This window comes from Chiloscyllium plagiosum, chromosome 23 (assembly GCF_004010195.1).
Source record: "Chiloscyllium plagiosum isolate BGI_BamShark_2017 chromosome 23, ASM401019v2, whole genome shotgun sequence".
NCBI lineage: Eukaryota > Metazoa > Chordata > Chondrichthyes > Orectolobiformes > Hemiscylliidae > Chiloscyllium > Chiloscyllium plagiosum.
Window position 1 is genome coordinate 3,656,862 of NC_057732.1, and position 18,451 is coordinate 3,675,312.

The window sequence follows — 18,451 nt, forward strand, 5'->3', positions numbered from 1 at the left end:
AGTTTGGTATGCTTTCCTTTATTGGTCAGAGTATTGAGTACAGGAGTTGGGAGGTACAGGACATTGGTTAGGCCACTGTTGGAATATTGCGTGGTCTCCTTCCTATCGGAAAGAGGTTGTGAAACTTGAAAGGGTTCAGAAAAGATTTACATGGATGTTGTCACGGTTGGAGGATTTGAGCTATAGGGAGAGGCTGAAAAGGTTGGGGCTGTTTTCCCTGAAGCGTCGGAGGCTGAGGGGTGACCTTATAGAGGTTTACAAAATCATGAGGGGCATGGATAGGGTAAATAGGCAAAGTCTTTTCCCTGGGGTGGGGGAGTCCAGAACTAGAGGGCATAGGTTTAGGGTGAGAGGGGGAAGATATACAAGAGACCTAAAGGGCACCTTTTCATGCAGAGGGTGGTATGTGTATGGAATGAACTGCCAGAGGAAGTGGTGGAGGATAGTACAATTGCAACATTTCAGAGGCATTAGGATGGGTATATGAATAGGAAAGGTTTGGAGGGATTTGAGCCCGGTGCTGGCAGGTGGGACTAAATTGGGTTGGGATATCTGGTCGGCATGGACAGGTTGGACCGAAGTGTCTGTTTCCATGCTGCACATCTCTATGACTTTGTAACTGTTGCTGTATACAGTGTGACAAGAGTTATCCTGTTCAGTGAAGTTATAATTCCTTCCTTTTATGGATAATTCTGTCATTTCAGTACAATAAAGTTATCAGCAAACTTTTCTATCTGGTTAGAATGTTACTGTGAATCAAATTTAAAAGCAAAATTCCTGTACATGCAGCAGATAGATTTGGATGGATTCACTGTTGTTGACAAATCCACCTTCTCTGAAACCTTCTGTGAATGGTCAACTAAATATTTTCTCTGCAGGGGATACATGATTCCTGTGCAATATGCAAAACAGTAAAATCAATTTCTTGTTATTTAGCTCTCCATAACGATCTCCCAATGAGGCATAATTTGGTCTTTCTTTCAGGATTCTGGAATTTTGTATGCTTCCTATTTTAATTTTGGCCTCTTTCCTTCTCCCTTGTTTAGTCAGTTCTGATATTTTGAATATTCTTGTCATTTTTTTAACAAGAAACTGGATCACATAGTGAGTTTAGTGGCATAATTTATGACTTGGTGGCATTAGAATGCTTTTATTGCCTTGATCTATAGTTCTGGAAGATTGCAAAAATAATTTCATGTTCTGATAATGGTAAAGGGAACTAAAGATCTGTTTTGAGGTGATGCATTGGTGGCACTCTGGTTGTTGCGGGCTAAATAATACCGTCTGAGGTTGGGTTAATAAATGCGGTGTTGGCAGGCTGAGTTTCAACCCTCTGTGGATTTATTCTCTGGTTAGAAATGGTGCTGTCATGATTTGTACCATCCAAAACTGGGAAAATCATTGCTTAGCAATACTGATGAACAAAGCTCATTTTTCTTTTTAAAAGGTGCTGAGCTGAAAAGATTTGGAAATCATAGAAAATGTAGGTTTCTTAATTTTAATGAAGATAAGTCAGTGCAGTATATGAAAAGCAAATGCTGCAGGGGATGAAAACATTGAATTTTTTATTGCATCCAGTGAATGGGCTTCAGTTGATCCCCAATTGAACCCCAGGGGCGGCTCAGTGGTTAGCTCTGCTGCCTCACAGTGCCAGGGACTTGGGTTCAATTCCTGTCTTGGGCTCCTGTCTGTGTGGAGTTTGCATGTTCTCCCTTTGTCTGCGAGGATTTCCTCCCACAGCACAAAAAAAAGATGTGCAGGTCAGGTGGATTGGCCATGCTAAATTGCCCATAGTTCGGTGCATTATTCAGGGATAACTATAGGGAATGGGTCTGGGTGGGTTACTCTTCGGAGGGTCAGTGTGGACTTGTTGGGCCAAAGGGCCTGTTTCCACACTGTAGGTAATCTAATATTTAAAAAACTGATCAGTAAAGCCTTTCAAAGGCTGGGAGGCACAGTGGCTCAGTGGTTAATACTACTGTCTCACAGTGCCAGAGCCCCAGGTTAGATTCCAGCCTCACTCAACTGTCTGTCTGAAGTTTGCACATTCTTCCCATCTCTGCGTGGATTTCCTCAGGGTGCTCCGGTTTCATCCTGCAATCCAAAATTTAAAATCATGCAGCACCAGGTTATAGCCCAGCAAGTTTATTTGGAAGCATCAGCTACTTCATCAGGTAGCTTGGACTGGGACCGTGAGACACAGAATTTATAGCAAAAGATTGCAGTGTCCTGCAACTGAAATGATCTATTGAACAAACCTAGATTGCTGTTAAGTCTTTCATCTTTTAGAATGCATTGCAGGTTTTGGTTCATTAATATGTAACATACAGTAATCTTTTGCTATAAATTCTGTGTCTTATGGTTCTGCTCCACAGCCACCTGATGAAGGAGCAGCACTTTGAAAGCTCATACTTTGAAATAAATCTGTTGGACTATAACCCAGTGTTGTGTGATTTTTAACTTTGTCCACCCCAGCCTAACACTGGCTCGTCCACATCACAATCCAAAGATGTGCAGGTTAGGTGAACTGGCTCTGCTAAAATTGCCCAAAATGTTCATGGATATGTAGGTTAGGTGCATTAGTCAGGGGAAATGTAGAATAATAGAATAGGGGAATGGGTCTGGCTGGGTTATTCTTCGGAGGGTCGGTGTGGACTTGTTGGTAAAAACAATGACTGCAGATGCTGGAAACCAGATTCTGGATCAGTGGTGCTGGAAGAGCACAGCAGGACATTGTTGGGTCTAATGGCCTGTTTCCACACCCTGGATATTCTATATTCTATTCTAAAATGAATTTTCAAGATCAGTAAAGCTGTTTTGGCATTCTTTCCACATGAGTGCAGTTAGCCACTTCTTGCACCATCTGTAGCAGCCCTTATGATAAATAGTTCAATTTCCTTTGGTCAGCAATTTTCGTAGACCTTTTATTTTACCATCAGAATATCAAACTCCTTTAACGTCCTACTAACTAGACAGGTTGGTGCCTTTGCCTGTTGGGTCACAATGCCACACATTGACTCAGGTCGCTGATGAAACCGGATTGTGAGGCAAGGGCGTCATTCTGACTTCAGAAGAAAACGACCGGTCACACCGAGTGTACTTTTTGACTTCTGCTTTGTTTTTCTCCAATCACTCCCCAGTCTGGACCAAATGGAGGAGTGCTCCTTTCTCATCACGCTCATCTGAAGCTGCCCTCTTGATCTAACCATGCCTAACTACTGATACAATTTTTGTGAGCAAACAGCCTGCTCTTGCTACATTACAGTGCATTGTGCTGAAAGGGTTGTTCTGAAGGGGACGAAACACCGATGATATTGCATGGTAGTTTGAGATTGACAACAACTACACTATGCAAATAAAGTTTACTTTGTGTCTAGCAAGAATGTTTGCTGCTGTGGTATAGAGTAGTAAAGTGCTTTGTTTTGAATTCAAAGCACTCAGTAATAACACATATATTTTCAAAGCAATGCCTTGAAAACATGTAACTCTTATCTTCTCTATCTGATACCTTACCCCAGTGAAGATCCACAAATGAAAATAGAAGTGAATATGGACAGGCTATTCAACAAAATATGCATTCAGTCTAACCTAATCTTTTCTTCATTTGGTGTAAAACAGTGGGCAATTAAACTCAGGAAGCCTGTGACTATTGAACAGTCTGATAATTATTGAATAGTCATAAGATTTTAATTGTTTGGATTTTGAAAGCGCATGCAGTTGAGTGTGACATAGACATTTATTGCCATCACGCTATTGACCAGAACTTTTGTTGATTGTACAGATTTTCATATGTTCTAAATAGCTCAGCAGAGTTTGTAAGAGAGAATGTGTAGATATTTTAGAATTTGAAATATTCTAGTGGAACTTGCCCCAGTCCTTGCCTCATTTCCTAGCTTAGTGATGAACATTAACCTGTTCTTGTTTTTGGACTATTCATCCTCTAGAGATAGTTTCCAAGAGAATGTTTAATCTTCATTTCTTTTAAGTGGTACCTTCACAATAGGCATCCATTTGCCATCGGCATCTAAAGATTAGATTACTTACAGTGTGGAAACAGGCTCTTCAGCCCAATAAGTCCACACCGACCCGCTGAAGCGCAACCCACCCATACCCCTACATTTACCCCTTACCTAGCACTACGGGCAATTTAGCATGGCCAATTCACCTGACCTGCACATCTTTGGACTGTGGGAGGAAACCGGAGCACCCGGAGGAAACCCACGCAGACACAGGGAGAATGTGCAAACTCCACACAGTCAATCGCTTGAGTCGGGAATTGAACCCGGGTCTCTGGCGCTGTGAGGCAGCAGTGCTAACCACTGTGCCACCGTGCCGCCCATGTCCCAGAACAAAAAGCAAAAGGGGGTGTTAATGATAGTAGAGAAGTGATATGGTTGACAATGATGTTAATAACAGAAAAATAGATCAGCTGTGCTGAGCGCAAACCCATACAAAAAACACACTGAAGTGACCATAGTCTGAAAGCATTTAACTCAGTGTTGAGTCCTGAAGGCTGTAAAGTGCCTCAATCGAAAATGAAGTACAGTTCCTCCAGCTTGCATTGTGTTTCACTGGAACACTGTAGGAGGCCTAGCTCAGAAACACTAGCATGAAAATAAGATGGTGTATTGAAATGGCAAGCAATTTAAAGCTCATGGATAGAGTCAGGGTGTTCCGCAAAGCAGTTCCCCAGTCTGCATTTGGTCTCACCAGGGTAAGAGTCAAAAAGGGTGGTGGTGGTGGGAAGACAAGCAGGTGGGGGGGGTAATTGTGATAGGTCAGTGGGGAGGGCAGAGCAGATTGTTAGGAAGGAAGATGGACAGGACAGATCAGGTCAAAAGGGCAGGGCCACATTGGAAGGCTGGATCTGGGATGAGGTGGGGGGAAGGGAGGGGAGATTTGCAAACTAATGAAGTCAATATTGATGCTGTGTGGTTGAAGGGTCCCAAGTTGGAAAGTGAGTTGTTCTTCCTTCAGTTAGCAGGTCACTTTGATTGGGTGGTGGAGGCGGCCCAGAACTTGCATGTCCTCAGGAGAGTGGGAGGAGGAGTTGAAGTGGTCAGCAGCAGGACAATGGGGTTGTTTGGTGCATATGTCCCAAAGATCTTCCCTGAAACTCTGTGAGTTGGCATCCTGTCTTCCTGATGTAGAGGAGACCACATCAAGAGCAACAGACACAGTAGATGAGGTGGGCAGGTGTGCAGGAAAATCTCTGCCAAATGTGAAAAGATCTTTTGGGGCCTTGGATGGAGGTGAGGGGGAAGGTGTGGATGCAGGTTTTACGCCACCTGAAGCAGCAGAGGGAGGTGCCAGGTGTGGAGGGTGGGTTGGTAAGAGACGTGGACCGAACAAGTGAGTCACAGAGAGAATGGTAGGGAGGGAAATATATCCTTGGTGGTGGGGTCTGTCTGTGGGTGGCAGAAATGGTGGAAGATAATGCGCTGTATCTGGAGGCTAGTGGGATGGAAGGTGAGGACCGGGATGGGGAGGATTCTACCCTTGTTGCGGTTGGAGGTGTGGGAAGTGGAGGAGATGCGCTGGAGGGACATTGTTGATTAGATGGGAGGGGAAATTGCGGTCTCTGAAATGGGAAGACATCTGGGACATCCTGGAGTGGAATTGCTCTTCCTGGGAGTAGATACAGTGGAGGCAGAGAAATTGGGAGTAGATATGGTAGAGTGGAGGAACTGGGAGTAGGGGATCACTGCTAAATCAAAGCCACCTGCCAACTGGAGGAAGAACACCTCATCTTCTGCCTTGGGACCCTTCAACCACATGGCATCAACATCGACTTCACTAGTTTCCAAACCTCCCCTCCTCCATCTCATCCCAGATCCAACTCTCCATTTCGGTGTCGCCTTCTTGACCTGTCCTAATTCTCCATCTTCTTTCTGGCATATCTGCTCTGTCCTCCGACCTATCACAATTACCCCCACCTGCATCGATCTATCACCTTCCTCCCAGCACCCTATTTATCTCTCATCCCCTTCCCCCTCTACATTCCTGACGAAGGGCTTATGCCCAAAACATTGACCCTCCTACTCCTCGGATGCTGCCTGACCTACTGTGCTTTTCCAGCACCACCCTTTTCAACTCTTGACTCTCCAGCATCTGCAGCCCTCCTTACCAGGGTAAGGAGACTGTATTGTGAACAGCAAATGCAGTAGACTGAGTTAAAAGAAATGCAAATAAATTGCAGCTTCACCTGGAAATTGTTGGATATTAAGGAGAGAAAAGATAAAGGGACAAGTGTTAAACCTTCTGCAATTGCTTTGGTGGGAGAGGTGTTATAGAACGGATTGGCGTGGGCCAGGGTGTCACTGCGAAAATCATCCCTCCCGAATGTTGACAAGGGAGAGGAAGATGTATTTGGGTGTGACATCCTACTGCAGGTGATAAAAGTAGCAAAGGATCATCCTTTGAATGTGGAGGCTGGTGAGGTGGAAACATATGCGATTAGAGCAAATATGGACCATTCAGCCCCTCAAACCTATTTCATTATTCAACAAGATCTTTCTCCGTTCCATTTACCCCCAGTAATCCTTAATTCCCATGCCTAACAAGAATCTATCCAGCAGAAAGTTATGACTACAAATGCTGGAGATTACAGTCGAGTGTGTGGTTCTGGAAAAGCACAGCAGGTCAGGCAGCATCCGAGGAGTAGGAGAATCAATGTTTTGGGCAAAAGCCTTTCATCGGGAATTCCTGTCCATTTTTGAGATTTTGAAGCTTAAAGGGATGTATAGCCGTTTAATTAAGGAATCATAATATTGTCCATTGCCTACTTGAAATACCCTTTAGTATATTTTCCTTGTCCAGCTCAACCAATATGTGCCTCAGGCTTGCATAGCTTCCCTTATTCAAATTTGACCCTTCCTTCAGGTTGAACTTTATGTCCACACCAGAGACTCAAGTACCTAATCTAGGCTCTCATTACAGTGTGATACTGCATGAGTGTTACCTCATTAGAAGCACTGTGTGTGGATAAGCCTTTGAATATCTGACAGTTCATGCAGATAAAAAAGATTAACTAAGAATTGGAAGCTATCCCCACTGTTCTGGTCAATAATGTTTCCCCTTAAACAATATAATTGAATGTAGATGACCTATGGTTTATCTCTGAGCCCAGCAGGACCTCAGAAATTAGCTGCAGCTGATTACAACAGTCACTATGTTTCAAAAGTAATTCATTAGTTGTAAACCACTTTGCGATGTGTTGTGCAGATCTTTGTATAATACATTGCTAAATCACAGCAGTTGAATAATAATATTTTTGAAATGCTAGTAAGTATCCAACTTTCTTGTCTGTTTCATCCTGCAGATTAATAGGGTGTCATTCGTCTGAAGTGTTGGGCTGGAGAAGGAAGGATAAAGAACGGTAAGCAGCAGAGAATTCTGTATCAAACTTGTACACAACTGAAGCTGTAACTTGATTTCAGCTTACACATTTGCAATGAGTTTATAAATGGAATACATACTGCTTAAACATACCATGTTCAATTATTTCCAGAAAGGTTTCCATATTTGATACAGATATTGTATAACAAAGGTCCTTCAATCAGTTATTGAGACAACTTGAATGAAGAGTGTGCATTAGCTCCCTTTAGCACACAGTTCCATTGTTAAAATAGATACTATTGGCTTTAAAATGAAGAAAAGTCACATAATCTAAAAATTTTATTTCTTAACTGTAGTGCTAATGCATTAAGGAAAATATGAACAGTCTGTGTCAAACGTCTTATGGATTAGTATGTAGCTAATCTTGTTTATAGTACATTTTACTTTTGCTTAGCTTATAGCCATTTGCAATGTGGAAGTGTTCTTGTGTTGCAGTACACCTGTTAATAGTACCATGCTTGCTTGCTATCATAAAGCTTACTAGAATTGATTTTACTACTTTGTTTGGCTTGTTGTGGTCCAACTTAGACACCAGTAATTTTAAAAAAGAAATTGAAACTTTCATTTATTAACCAAACAAATTACACCACAAGTTTTTGTGCTTCAAAAAGAATTCTTTATTGCCTTGCAAGAGGTGAACAAGATAAGTACTACTAGCTTTAACACTATATTTTAAAAGCTCTTATACTTTAAAACCATAACATCTCAACTGAATACTTCCTGTTCCAGTTCTATTTCCATCCAACAGTTCCCCTATGCTTCACATGATATTGCTGGTTCCTTCAATTCTCCTGAATCCAAACCAAGATGCAACACAGTTCTCAGGAAATGATTCTCCTCGTGTCCATGCTATTTTCAGAGGCAGTGGATAACTATTTGTAGGGGTATCCTTGAGGTTTTCTTGAGTGCTACTTTTTGATTTTGGAAGGCTCTCCTGTTGGATTTTAGAGTTTTAATTTTATTTTCACTAACTCTCGTGATTATAGAGTCAGAGTCATAGAATCCTACAGCACGGAGACAGGCCCTTTGGCCCAAGCTAGACCATGCTGGCCAAAATGTCTGTCTACGTAACCCCATTTTCCTCTACTTGGCTCATATCCTTCTAATCCTTTACTCTCCATGTATTTGTCCAAATGCCTTTTAAATGTTGTTCACATTCTTGTGTCAACCACTTCCACTGGCAGCTCATTCCATTTGCTTATCACCCTCTATTGTCTCTCAAATTCCCTTTTATTCTTTCCCCTCTAACCTTAAGCTCATGCCCTCCAGTCCTCGATTCCCCAACCCTGGGAAAAAGACTGAGTGCATTCACCTTATCCATGCCTCTCATGACCTTATACACTTCTATAAGGTTCCCCCTTCAGTCACCTCCACTCTAAAAAGAAAAGCCCTAGCTTGTCCAACCTCTCCTTGTAACCCAGAATGTTGAGTCCTGGCAACATCCTTGTAAATTTCTTGTGCACTCTTTCCAGTTTAATAACATCCCTCCTATAGCAAGATGACCAAAATTGATCATGATACTCCAAGTGTGGCCTTACCAACGTACTGTATAACTGCAGCATAACTTCCCAACTTCTAAACTCTATGCCCTGACTGACAGAGGCCAGTATGTCAAAAGCTGCCTTCACTGTTCTATCTACCTGTGACTCAACTTTAAGAGAACTGTGAACCTGAACTCCAAGATCCCTCTGTTCCGCCACACCCCTTAAGGCCCTACCATTCACCATAAAACCTCTACCTTGATTTGACTTCCCAAAATGCAAAACCTCACACTTATCTAAATTAAACTCCATTTGCATTTCTCGACTCACTTCTCCAGTTGTGCAAGGTCTTGCTGCAATTTCTGATACCCTTCATCGCTGTCCGCGATACCAACAATTTCACTGTCATCAGCAAACTTACTAATCGTGCCTTGTACATTCTCATCCAAATCATTGACCTCGATAACAAACGGCAATGGGCTCAGCACTGACACTTGAGGGATACTACTAGTCACAGGCCTCCAGTCTGACAAGCATCCTTCCACTAATACCCTCTGCTTCCTACCATCAAGCCAATTGTGTATCCAATTTGCCAGCTTGCACTGGATTCCATGTAATCTAACCTTCCAGAGCAGCCTAGCATGTGGAAACTGATCAAAGGCCTTACTGAAATCCATATAGACTATTTGTACTGCCCTGCCCTCATCAGCGTTCCTGGTTACTTCTTCATATAGTCAAGTGTAACAACCTGCATTGACATATGAGGTTTTGGGGCTGTCAAGAAATGGAATTGGAAGAATTCATCAAAATCCTTAATAATTTGCAGTCATCCATGAAAATTAAAGCCACATCACACACACACCATTAATTCTGAGACACCATATATTTAAATTGGTATAAGATAATAGACCTAAGTTAACAGTTTATTTTTCAAAGTAACATGGCTGTACATGCAAAAATCCATCATTCCAAACTTACATAGATTAGTGGTGTCTCAGTTCATGTACTTCTATTGCATAAGGACAAAGCTAAAATATTTTACTAGGCAGTTACTACTCTTTTATTAAAAAAATTATATCTCAGTTTAACAATTGACACAGTCTTCATTACAATAGAAGTATTCAGCACCTTTTCCCTAGACAGTAACCTCTGAACAAATGCAGCCTTGAGCTTGAGGTTCCACATTCTTTTGCAAGGAATGATTACAAATTTTCCTACTTCCGAGTCAGCTAAGTATTCTTTTGTTGGCAAGTTTAAAATAGTTTTCTGTCATTCGCAGCCTCTCTTTGGGCCTCTCCTTGCCACCCCACCTCTACCTTCTTGCACTACCCCATGTCCCTTGCAATCACTTCTGTCTAATCACCTCCCACCTCTTTTGCTTTTGCAGCTTGCTCACCCCCTAAAACTGCACACTAGTCTTGGGATCCCCTGCAAAGGCCCAACTGCCCCAGCTTTGGCATTGACTTAGGTTTATTTTCAAAAGACTATCGGCAGAAAGTGCATGAGGGAATCAACCCGTGATTAAGGAGCAGCTCCTCAGATTCTGGCGATCCTACTTATGGGGACAACTTTTCTCTGAATGAAGGTCCTTGTGATTGAATATTTCTGGTTTATGTGTATTTTGAGCACAGCTCTGATGGAGGAAGCTCAACTGTGAGTCTTGCCACAAATTTATTCAGTGACTCCAAATCAGAACTATCCTTGTTTCGAGTAACCCTTTATTACGGGTCCATCTGTTTTTATAGCTTTTGGAAGATCTCTCTCTTCCCTTCTCCAAACTGCTCTGTACCCAGACTGTAAAAACCTTGACTGAAAAAGATAAACAACAGCCTCCCTGCAAACTGTCCCCACAACACCCTCACACACCTGGGATATCCCAGATAAAGACTGAAAATAATGATCTCCAACTTCACATCATCCCTGTGTTTTGATATACTGTATCAAGAATCAAAATATTCTGTTTTGAAGGCTGTTTCTTGGATGTTATGTTTAGAGTATCAGGGGCTACATTTTGGTATTTGGGGCCTCCTTAGATCTAAAGATTTAAGTTTGAAACTAAATGGTGCTCAAAGTGGAAATTTTGCTCCAGGCATACATTAAAGGATATTAACGAAGCAGGAGCTTCTGTGCTGGGCATGCAGCTGAGAATTGGAAAACAGTTAAAAAATTTTTTGTTCACTACCTCCCTAATACTATTGTTCCCATCCACTGACCGATATTGCAGCTAGCTCAAATTCTGGAAGTTCTGCATCGATTAGACTCCCAACTTTTTCTAGCCATCGATATACCTCCTAAAAATAAAACGAGCACAATGAGAACCAAAGATTGTTTGCAAACAGTTCCTTACACTAAAAGTGAAGTCTAAAGGGAATCGAAGGAAACCTGATTTCTCTGCACAATGGCTTTTCTACCTTTATCCTAGTTGTCTCTCTTTTAAACTTTACTTACAAAATAAATCTATGGAGAAATCTAAAGTAAAAAAGGCTGTAATGTTTTTGATTAGTTATTGTTGTTCCAGCTGTCGTTTCCAAATATGAAAGGCAGGACCAAGAGGGGATTTAGAATGTAAAGTAGTATAGCATAGGAATAGGCCCTTTAGCCCACTCTGATTGTGCTGACCATGTTGCCGTTCTGAATTAATCCCACTTTCAGGGAGGTAAACACCCTGTTAAATTGTGTAATTTCCTCTTGAATCTGATGATTAAAATGTATCATCTCACACTTGTCAGGATTAAATTCCATCTGCCATTTCTCTGCCCAACTCCACCTGATCTAAGTCCTGCTGCATCCTTTGATAACCTTCCTCAAGATTCACAATTCCACTAATTTTCGTGTTGTCTGCAAATTTACTAATCAGACAAGCTACATTTTGATCTAAGTCGTTTATATATATTGCAAACAACAGAGGTTCCAACACTGATTCTCAAGGAGCGCCACTGGTCACAGACCTTCAGTCAGGAAAACAGCCCTCCACAACCACCCTCTGTTTTCTATGACCAAGCCAATTTTGCATCCAATTTGCCAACTCACCATGGTTTTATGCGACTTAATCTTCTGGACTAGCCTACCATTAGATAACTTATCAAATGTTTCATTAAAATCCATGTAGACAACATCCACTGCCTTACCCCTCATCAATCATTTTTGTCACTCCTTCAAAACTCTCTACAAGTTTGTGAGACAAGACCTCACCCCACATAAAGCCATCCTGATTTTCCCCAATAATTTCTTTCTTTTCCAAATGCAAGTAAATCCTGTCCCTAAGAATATTCTACAATAATTCTCCTACTACTGATGTAAGGCTCCCTGGCCTATAATGTTCTGGATTTTCCTGTTGCTCTTCTTAAAGAGGGAATAACATTGATTATTCTCTAATCTTCTGGGACTTTGTGGCTAAAGAGGATATAAACATCTCTGTCAAAGCCCCAGCAATCTCCTTCCTAGTCTCAGTCAGCATCCTGGGACAGATCCTAACAGACACCCAACACCATCTCCTCAATATTGACATGAGAATGTCAACATTGAGCCAAGTTGAATGGGACAACCATGTATTCACAGTCATCTTCTGTCTTCAGAGCTTGTGAGACAAGCAGCCTTTGATTGCTTGAGGACTTAGAATCCCTACAGTAATGAAACATCAAGTCCACACCAATGAGCTGAATAGCTTGCTCCTTCTCCTAATTTGTATTTTCATATGTACATCAGTTTCAAGAAAGCATGCCTGGGAGAAGCTCTGTGGTATTAATGGATAACATGTTTAAATATTGCATTCATGGCAGGTAGAATGAACACATTAAGGCATTCATTTAACTTCGGCTTTAGAACAAAAGGACCATCCTATTTGTTCAGAGCAATACAGTTCAGAAAATAGAACAGCTTCTTCTAGCAGGAGAATCAAGTCAGTTCAGGGAACTCAGTCCCCTTATTGAAAGTGGTTTCCAGTCTGTGGAGCATCCAAGCCAGGGAAGGTTAGATAGAAAACTTCAGTTTATTTAAATTAAACTGAAAAAATTTAGGTAACCAGAATTGTGTAAGTTTCATACCAATTGACTTGATATTGAAAGATTATCTCTACAATTCGAGAAGAAGAAACTGGAAAGTGTCAGTTAAGTAAAGATTTAAAAGCTGAGATGTGATACTTCTCTGGGAATGAGTCTGTATAAGAGATGACATGAGAAATAGGTGCAAACTTTGACTATGTTAAGATTTTTATACCTTTTCCATATATATTTATATAGCTTTGTCTATTTACTTGTCTAATAAATGTTTCTGTTGTTATTAAAGGATATCTGCCTCCTCGTGTGATTTATGTTTTCATGACAAACCACCATGTTAACCAACTACAGAACTTAAATATATGAGCTTATCAAGCCAGGTTACATTCTAGGATCTGACTTATCCAGCATTACCATTAGCTGGGACCACAACAAAGTGCGTCAGTTAGATTATGACTGGCAATTAATAGCCAAATGTTCTTTAAATTTAAACAAGAAGCTTCAACAAAATGTGTCTTTTCAGCAGTATTTAAGTTTTTTTACGACAAAATAACTATTTGTATGTATTTCTTGCAGGAAGTGCCCATGAGTATTCTGAATGGCAAACAATATGGAGGAGCTGGCACAGCAGATTGCTGAACATCAAATGGCTGAGGTACGCGGACAATATTAAAGCAGCTTTCCAGAGATTAACAGTTTGAAAATCTTGATTTTAAGTTCTGTTTTCAGTTGATGCGTTTCATCAGTTTCATAGTCTGGTCCAGGAGTTCACTGTATCTCCTTTGGAAGAGAAAACTTATATCAAGTGAACATCAGGAGAACGAAACCTACAGGGATGTCTGACCATGCAGTAACCTGCACAGCTGCTGCCTTTGCTGTAACCTTACTGTTTTTGTTTTGTAAATTTATAATATTGAGTAGAAAGAATTATTTTTTGATTATATGCTTTTATTGAGATCTGCCTCTTAATTACACTGTGAAAATATTAAAAAAGGTACTAAGCTAGCCTGGAGCAGTGTTTTTTAGATGAGTGAGACTGAGCTATTTTCTGGGCTGTCGATTAAGGTGCAGAGATTTCCTTTAGTAGAGTGATGTACTCTGCTTGTCAGATGTGGGAGATTAGGGAGAGTTTCCATGTTACTGATGATTATGTCTGCAGTAAGTGTATTGGATTGCGAATCCTATCTGAGCGCATGGATCGGTTGGAGCGGCAGTTAGTGGCAATGAGGAATTTACAGAAGCTAGGGGGTATAATGGATGTCTGCTGTAGGAAGGTAGAAAAACTGCAAATACAGTCAGGTAGGTGGGTTACTGCCAAGACTGGGGACGGATGTTTGCAGGTAAAGGGATGGCTGAAAAATGGGAAGCCTTCAAAAATGAGGTAACACAAGTCCAGAAACGGTATGTTCCTGTTAATGTGAAGGGCAAGGGTGGTATGTGTCGGCAATGCTGGAGAAATTGAGGTTTTGGTCAAGAAAAAGGAAGGAACCATATGTCAGGCATAGACAGTAGAGATTGAGTGATTCCTGAGAAGAGTATAAAGGCAATAGGCGTATCCATAAGAGGGAAATCAGAAGGGGCAAAAGGATACATGAAATAGCTTAGACAAATAGGGTTCGGGAGAATCCAAACAGATTTTATAAATACGTTAAGGACTAAAACTCCTATTATCTAGGGAGATAATAGGGCCCATTTAAAGTTCAATAAGGCCGCTGGTGTGTGGAACTGCAGGAGATTGGAGAGATACTAAAAGAGTATTTTGCATCAGTGTTTACTGTGAAGTAAGATGTGGAAAGTATAGAATGTGGAGAAATAAATATCAACATCTTGAAAATTGTCCATATTACAGAGGAGGTGGTACTAGATGTCTTAAAGGTGTTCCAGTACAGTCACAACACTGGTATCTACCCAACAATGTGGAAAATTGCCCAAGTGCATAAAACCTAGCACAAATCCAACCCGGCCAATTACCATCCCATCAGTATACTCTCAATTATAAGTAAAGTAATGGAAGGTGTCATCGGTAGTGCTATCAAGCAGCACTTGCTCAGCAATAACCTGTTCAGTAACGCCCAGTTTGAGTTCTGCCAGGGCCACTCAGCTCCTGACGTCATTACAGCCTTAGTTCAAACAAGGACAAAAAGAGCTGAATTCCAGAGGTGAGATGAGAGTGACGGACCTTGACATCAAGACTGCATTTGACCGAGTTTGGCATCAAGGAGCCCTAGCAAAACTGCAATCAATGGGTATCGGGAACAAACTGTCCGGTGGTTGGTTGGTGTCATACCTGACACATAGGAAGATGGTTGTGATTGTTGGAGGTCAGTCATCTCAGTTCCAGGACACCTCTGCAGGAGTTCCTCAGAATAGTGTCCTCAACCCAATCATCATCAGCTGCTTCATGAATGACCTTCCCTCCTCCATAAGGCGAGAAGTGCGGACGTTGGCTGATGATTATGCAATGTTCTCAAGCTCCTCAAATACTGAAGCAGTCCATGTTCAAATGCGAAACTTTATTGCTGGAACAGCACAGCAGGTCAGGCAGCATCCAGGGAACAGGAGATTCGACGTTTCGGGCACAGGCCCTTCTTCAGGAAAAGATGTTCAAATGCAACAAGATCTGGATAGTATCCAGATAGACTTGAGCTGACAAGTGGCAACTAACGTTTGCGCTATATTAATGCAAATCTGACCATCCTGAATAAGACATTGCCCCTTAACATTCAACAATGTTACCATCACTGAATCCCCCACTGTCAATATTCTCAAGTTATTATTAACCAGAAACTCAACTGCAGTCACCACAAAACACAGTGGCTACAACAGCCGGTCAAAGCTAGGAATACTGTAGAGAGTAACTCACCTCCTGACTCCCAAAAGCCTGTTCACCATCTACAAGGCACAAGTCAGGAGTGTGATGGGATGCTCCCCATTTGCCTGGATGAGTGCAGCCCCAGCAACACTCAAGAAGCTTGACACCATCCAGGACAAAGCAGTCTACTTGATTGGCACAACATCTACAAGCATTCATTCCCTATTCCACTGATGCTCAGTAGCAGCAGAGTGTACTATCTACAAGATACACTGCAGAAATTTACCAAAGATCCTCAGAAGCACCTTCCAAACCTCTGACCATTTCTATCTAGATGGATAAGGGCAGTAGATCTATGGAAACACCACCACTTTCAAGGTCCACACCAAGCCACTCACCATCCTGACTTGGAATTATATTGCTGTTCCTTCACTGTAGCTGGATCAAAATCTTGGAGTTCTCTCCTTAATGGCATCGTGGGTCGATCCACAGCAGGTGGACTGCAGTGACTCAAGAAGGCAGCTCACCATCGCCTTCTCAAGGACAATTAGAATCATAGAATCCTTACAGTTTGGAAACAGACCATTCAGCCCAACAAGTCCACACCAACCCTCTGAAGAGTATCCCACCCAAACCCAAACTTGATACTTATCCCTGACTAAAGCACCTAACCTACACATCCCTGAACGCTATGGGCAATTTAGCATGACCAATTCATCTAACCTACATATCTTTGGAATGTGGGAGGAACCCGGAGCACCTGAGCACACTCCATGCAGATGTATGGGGATAATGTGCAAACTCTACACAGACAGTCACCCAAGGCTGGAATCGAACCCTGTGTCCCTGGTGCTGTGATGCAGCAATGTTAACCACTGAGCCTCCATGCTGCCAGTTAGGAAGGGGCATTCAAATGCTGGCCAACCAGTGATGCCTACATCCCACAAATCAATAAAGAAGTGAAAATAAAATCCCTGGGACAGAAACTAGAGAAGTGATTGCTGGGCCCCTTACTGAGATATGTATCATTGATAGCCACAGATGAGGTGTCAGAAGACTGGAAGTTGGCTAACGTGGTGCCACTATTTAAAAAAGCCAGGGAATTACAACTGGTGAGCCTGACATTGGTGGTGGGCAAGTTGTTGGAGGGAATCCTGAGGGACAAGATTTACGTGTATTTGGAGAGGTAAGGACTGATTAGGGATAGTCAAAACGGGAAATAGTATCTTATTAACTTGATATTTTTTGAGGAAGTCATGGAGAGGCTTGATGAGGGCAAAGCGGTGTACGTCATATGGACTTCACTAAGGTGTTCAACAAAGTTCCTCATGATAGACTGATTATCAAAGTTAGTTCACATGGAATAGAGGGAGATCCAGGGATTTGGATACAGAACTGGTTCGAAGATAGAAGACAGGGTGATGGTGGAGGAGGGTTGCTTTACAGACTGGAGGCCTGTGACCAATGGAGTGCCACAAGGATCGGTACTGCACTCGCTCCATTTTGTCAAAATTGAAGATGTGTGGACAGTGAAGAAGGTTACCTTTCAGGACCTTGATCAGATGGGCTAATGGGACAATGAGTAAGCAGATGGAGTTTAATTTAAATAAATGTGAGGTGCTGCAATTTGGGAAGACAAATCAGGGCAGAACTTATAAACTTAACGGTCAACAAGACTGGGGAGTCTTGCTGGACAAAGAGACTTTGAAGTGCAGGTTCATTGTTCCTTCAAAGTGAAGGTAGATAGGATAGTGAAGAAGGTGTTTGGTTTGCTTTCATTTATTGGTCAGTGCATTGAGTATAGGAGTCGGGAGGTCATGTTGCAGCTGTACAGGACATTGGTTAGGCCACTGTTGGAATACTGCATGCAATTCCAGTCTCCCTGCAATAGGAAGGATGTTGTGAAACTTGAAAGGTTTCAGAAAAGATTGACTAGGCTGTTGCCAGGGTTGGAGGATTTGAGCTAGAATGAGTGGCTGAATAGACTGGGGCTATTTACCCTGGGGTGACCTTATAGAGGTTTATAAAATCATGAGAGGCATGGAAAGGGCCAATAGGCAAGATCTTTTCCACAGGATGGAGGTGTCTGAAACTGGATGGCATAGCTTTAAGGTGATAGAGGAAAGATTTAAAAGGAATATAAGGGGCAACGTTTTCAAGTAGAGGCTGGTGCATGTATGGAATGAGCTGCCAGAAGTAGTGGTGGAGGCTGGTACAGTTACAATATTGAAAAGCATCTGGATGGATATATGAATTGGAAGGGCTGAGAGAGATATGGGCCAAATGCTGAAAAACTAGACTGGATTAATTTAGGATATCTGGTTGGCATGGACAAGTTGGACCGAATAGTCTGTTTCTGTTCTGTCTATCTCTTTGACTATATCATGGAAAATACTCAGCAGCAGGTTGATGTTTGCATGTAGAAAACCAACCACATGAACGGACGGTCTAGTTTGTTTCTCAAATTGAACATTTTGCAAGATATGATACTGTGCAAATTCAGTGCAACCTGGTAGTTGCAAGAGAATTACTGAAAACAAATTTAATGGAATTACCCCTTCAACTACCAGTGAAGGGACAATGGGTTGACTGCCTTATTATTGATTTTTTTTTGTTGACAGAGGATGTGGAGGAGGCTGGTACAATTGCAACATTTAAAAGGCATTTGGATGGGTATATGAATAGGAAGGGTTTGGAGGGATATGGGCCGGGTGCTGGCAGGTGGGACTAGATTGGGTTGGGATACCTGGTTGGCATGGACAGGT

The 18,451-nt window shown here is 41.9% G+C and overlaps 1 protein-coding gene across 10 annotated transcripts in view; it reads left to right on the top strand.

The window, feature by feature from the left end:
• The window catches only part of LOC122561550 (nuclear receptor subfamily 2 group C member 1-A-like), a 123,378-nt gene that overhangs the window by 45,143 nt on the left and 59,784 nt on the right, over positions 1–18,451 (top strand). For all 10 annotated transcript variants that reach the window (XM_043713314.1, XM_043713320.1, XM_043713323.1 and 7 more), the window contains 2 exons: positions 7,322–7,378; positions 13,451–13,529. Coding sequence is in view for 3 of the 10 variants with exons in the window: in XM_043713321.1 (XP_043569256.1) it covers positions 13,473–13,529 (57 nt within the window). In the remaining 7 variants the exon portion in view is untranslated. The remainder of the gene's footprint in view (positions 1–7,321; positions 7,379–13,450; positions 13,530–18,451) is intronic.